Source organism: Apodemus sylvaticus, chromosome 17 (genome assembly GCF_947179515.1).
Source record: "Apodemus sylvaticus chromosome 17, mApoSyl1.1, whole genome shotgun sequence".
Taxonomy (NCBI): domain Eukaryota; kingdom Metazoa; phylum Chordata; class Mammalia; order Rodentia; family Muridae; genus Apodemus; species Apodemus sylvaticus.
This window is the reverse complement of record NC_067488.1, coordinates 9787235-9792058: the sequence shown is the minus strand read 5'-3', so window position 1 is coordinate 9792058 and position 4824 is coordinate 9787235. Positions and strand designations below refer to the sequence as shown.

The following is a 4824-nucleotide window of genomic DNA, read 5'->3' as shown; positions in this document are numbered from 1 at the left end:
ATGCTAAGTGTTGTGTCTAGCACTATAGGAGCACTGAGAACACAATGGTGAGCATGATTCAAAGTGTGAGTAGGGTCTCCTACTCTTCAAGCTATTAACAGTCAAATGGTAAATACATGAAGACTAAGAAGCAATGGCAGCGTGACCTGTGAGAGAGGACACAAAACATGAATACCACAGGAGAAGATGGTGAGGCATGGTCCTTGGTAGATGAGGCAATATCTGCCAGACTGGGGAGTCTATATGCTGATGCGAGTGGAAAGAATGGAAAATAGTCTAAAACTGAGTTCCAGAAAAATCAGAAAGAAGCATGGCCTGAAGTCAGGAGACCTCCATGCTTCTGAAGAAAGGCTGATAGCCATAGAGTGACCCACTCAAAGATATGAACGTTCTTCTCCCTTTGATGGCTATTTCGTTGAGCCATATTGAACCTACTAGAGTAACAAAGAAAGTGCCACCTTAGGCCACACTGACTCTGTGGATAACACCAAGTGGTAGTACACTCCATTCTTTCTTGCCAATGTCTAGAAGCAACACAAATAGCAGAGACAGGAACTGTTCCTGTACTTCATCTTCTATTAGCTACAAAAAGCTTCTGGAAATCTCTGCAGAGAATTCCCACTGACAAAGTGCATTTCACAGTGTGGTCTCTCAACCACCTGCAAGCGCCCTGATCCTGGTCCTATCTATTATGATCATAAAAAAGAGAAAGCAGAGTGAGAATATGTTCTAAGGACATGTAGGGGAAGGGGGTGCCTCAGCAGGCCCATGCCAAGGCATCCCTTCCCCCTGAGGGGCCAGACACAGGATGGTATAGTATAGAATAGAATTTATTTAGGGCATGGGGAGGGGAGTTAAAACGAAGAAGAAGCAGAGAAAGGCAGAGAGAAGGAGAGAGTAGAAAAGTAGAGGTTGGCCATGACCACACTGAGAGAGGGGGAGGAGAAGGAGAGAAAGAAGAGACCAAGGGGGCAAGAGAGAAGCTAAAAGAGTGAGACAATAAGGGAGAGGAGGGGCCAAGCATCCCCTTTTATAGTGGGCCAGACCTACCTGGCTGTTGCCAGGTAACTGTGGGGAGGAGCATAACTGGCTATTGCCAGGTAATTGTGGGGTGGAGTTTAGATGGAGTCCTAACACTACCTACAGAAACATGTCCAGTTGGGAGTGTGGAGCAGGGAAGTCAATTTGAGTGTACTCACTTTTGGCCTTATTCTTCATGCACTGACGTGCCAAGGGAGAAAGTTTAGCAAGGAATAAGTCAGTTAGTGTGCCCCTTCTCTCCTGGAAGGACTTCCATCCTTTCATCCCAATCTTCCATCAAGAATTTGAATATAAAGCACATTCTGGGATGACGAATACCTATTCTAACCTTTCTTCTCTGCTCTCAGTTTCCACACTGTCTGATGTAGGAGAGTGAGGTGGTATGTAGATGCAGCTATATTCAACACCATTTCTTTAATCTATATTTAGAGTTCTTATCTACACACTGCATATTAACAATAGAGATGCAGTCTCAGATTCTGCCAATTAGCCACTACCTATTAATCACGCTTACCAAAGGTTTTATTGATCTTCATGGCCTACAACCTCCTAAAGTCTTCCTGCAAACTGTTTTCCTGGGCCTTGATTGTGAGATTGAAAATGTAATGGGAGAAACAGATGAATGTTAGAAAGATTGAAATGTTTATATAGAAAAGGAGTGGTTGTCTGGTATTCATTCCAGTGTCATCTGACAATGAAGGGGAAGTAGGTACATAAGGTAAGTAGTGGAAAGATAGGTAAGACAAGCTTGGCCACTGGTTTAAGATTGCTGAACCTGGATGATGGATGTCTGGAGGCCATAAAAGTCATGCTATCATCTCTATCTGCAGCTAAAATTTCCTCCATAAGTCTTAAAGGGCATAAGTAGCCATTACATAAAGTACTAGACAGTTTTGAAGTCTCTGGAATTGTTTAAAAGGCTTTGATAAAAAGGAGTTCACATTTGAATAAAAGCAGAGCAATGTCTCCAGGGTAGATGGTGGATTCAGGAAACTCAATACTGGTTTTGTAAGATCTTCACCTGAGCACAGGAAAGTGAATACTTTGACTTGCAAAACTGAAATTAGCTTGTGTGGAAAGGAGATAAAGAGAGCACTATACATTCTTTCTTGGCAATGATACCATTGGATTTACCAGTAGATATAAAGGGGCACATTTGCTTATTTCCAAAATATCTGAGTTCTGGTCTGGCTAAAGATAGAGATACATAGAGAAAATCTCTTATGTACTGTATGGATACAACACCCGTCAATTAAATCTGATTGGCCTGTAGCTGAGGTAAGAAACAGAAGATGGGACAACTTCTAGGCAGAATGGTGAGTTAAAAGACAAAAGCATACCTGTAAAGAATGCCCGAGAGAGAAAAATCTTAGAGAATTTAAAATCATACATCTATAAGAGATTGTAAAGCACTGTTCTCAAGATGGATGAGACATTTGTATCACTCCCCTTCACCCAAGGCCCAGGGACCATCAGGGTAGATGGGTTGGAGTGATTGTAAGACCCCAAAAGATACATGACCTATCTAGGTTCAGGCATTAAATGAACTTGGTGTTAAATGAATTCAGGAGTTAAATGAAATAATTTATCATGACACATTGCTAAACCCATAGATCAGTGCACCACCCAGCCCCAAACCAAACCCAGATCTATTAGCAGTTATCCCCTCAACTCCTTTTCCCACAGTCCTGAAAAATATTAGCCTACTTTATTTCTCTATGGATTTGCCAAGTCTGGATGAATTATATTATATATACAGAATCAGTGTGTGTAAATGTAAATGTTGCCTTCATTTCCTCAGATGAAGTAATAAGATAAGAGCTGTACCCAACCTGTGTGAATGCATGGCTTCAGCTGAACCCACAGCATTTCTAACTATCCCTAGGCCTGGGCCTAAAAGTACCTAACCTCCATACAATCCAATCTTCTGAGATGACTGATTCAACCTGGGCTTTCTTGGCTTCTGACTGAAGTGTTCTGCCTATCCTCATACTATCTTGGGCAATAAGTTCTAGTCTTCTTCTCATTCTCTGGCCAATTCTGTCTTCACCCATATCTAGCTTGTTCACTCTATAACCTCTATCTGTAAAACTGCCCTGGCAAACTATATGGTACCACTCACCACACCCCCTTTTTTATCTCTTGCTGGTCTTTAGTAACCTCTCTTCCTCTGCTGTTCTCATGTGAGTTGAGAATATCCTATCTTTGAATCATTCTTCAAATCTTTCTCTGATACAGCACTTTGTATCCCCCACAATTAGATATCACTTCCAAACATGGCGGCTTTCTTCTACAAACTAACCTTACCTTCATTTTTAGGGATTAAAAGTATGTGCTAAGGGCATATCTAACCAGATCATACTGGAATCCAGGATATCTGAATTACAGACAGATCACACCTTTGGCTGTGATCCTTTGTCAGAGAAGACATGTTGTGGGATTAAAATTCCTCTATAGTGTGTGACATTTTGGTGGTTGGCTTTTTCCCTAAGCATTGTACTTTCAAGTTCTTTTTCTGCTGTGAGTGCTATTCTATCCTTTTTAGAGCAAAGGATGCCCCAGTTTCCCATTCCTCCAAGTTTGATCTTTTTCTCTTCTCCCTTTTGACTACTATCAAGAACACTACTATGGACATTCATTACTGAACTTTTAATATGGATTCAAAGTAACCTTGATCATATGTAAACACTTGAAGGAGGACCTTTAATATCATAAGAAATCACAGTATACAACATTTTTCGTGATAAGTGAGGAATATACAATTTATTTTTTTGGAAGATAATTTTGTAATTATATTCACATACAGAAAAACTTAGTGTACATTTAACCCAATTTAGTGGCAAGATTTTTAGCCTTTGCCTTTTCTAGCTTGGCAATGTGAGCCGCAGACTTAAGATCCAGGTCATTGCCTCCCCAGGGGTGGCGAGCTGTCATTGTAGTCCTAATAGTTTCCACTAGCATAGCCAGAGCACCCTTGTCTTCTGAGTTCACCTGTGTGAAGGCAACAGTGGTGCATGTCTTCCTGTGAACCAGGCGCCTCAGCCTGGCCTTTCCCTTGATGATGCAGTAGGGCACCCCCATCTTTCGACAGCGGGCAAGCAGTAAAACCACCAGCTCAATGGGGTATACATCTTGGGCAATCACCACAGGCTGAGCCTTCTTGTTCTCCACATAAGTAGTGATTGTGATTGACTCCTGCTCGGAGGACAGGTGGGACGTCCCCTTTGCCAGTGGTTTCTTCTCTTGCTTTGTCTCTGGCCTGTAATTGTGGGCAAGCTTAAGCAACTGAGTAGCTGTTTGCCTGTCCAGGGTCTGGGTGAACTGGTTAATGGCAGAAGGGACTTTGAGGCACTTATAGAGGATGGCTCTTTGCTGCTACAGCCTGATGTAGTGGCGCCATTTGACAAAGTGTGTTAGATCTCTTTTGGGCTGGTGGTCCTGGCCAATGCTGAAGTTCTTGGGCCTTTTCTCAAAGGGTTGATCACCTTCTTGGCCTCCTGCTTCTTGACGATGGTGTGGGGGAGGGGAGACTGGGGGGATACCTTCTTCCCCTTGACCTTCTTTCCTTTGGGCATCTTGCTCGGCTGGTGGAGAGAGGAAGGAATATACAATTTATAATACTAATTGCAATTTACAAAGTTCCTGATTTTGTCACATCCTTGCCAATGCTTGCTTTGCCTGTTATTTTCATTTATCTTTGTGGGTTAGAAGTCATTGTCATTTCCTTGTTGAATTTGCAAATATTTATGCATACATACACATACACACACACACACTTACACA

At 42.2% G+C, this 4824-nt stretch overlaps 1 protein-coding gene across 1 annotated transcript; it reads right to left on the bottom strand.

The window, feature by feature from the left end:
• Positions 1-3864: 3864 nt before the first annotated feature.
• On the bottom strand, positions 3865-4616 carry LOC127668097 (60S ribosomal protein L7a-like). Its single transcript, XM_052161530.1, has 2 exons — positions 4527-4616; positions 3865-4362 (listed from the first exon to the last, which is right to left on the bottom strand). Exons 1-2 carry the CDS (start codon positions 4614-4616, stop codon positions 3865-3867), a joined length of 588 nt encoding a protein of 195 aa, XP_052017490.1.
• Between the last annotated feature and the right edge of the window lie 208 nt (positions 4617-4824).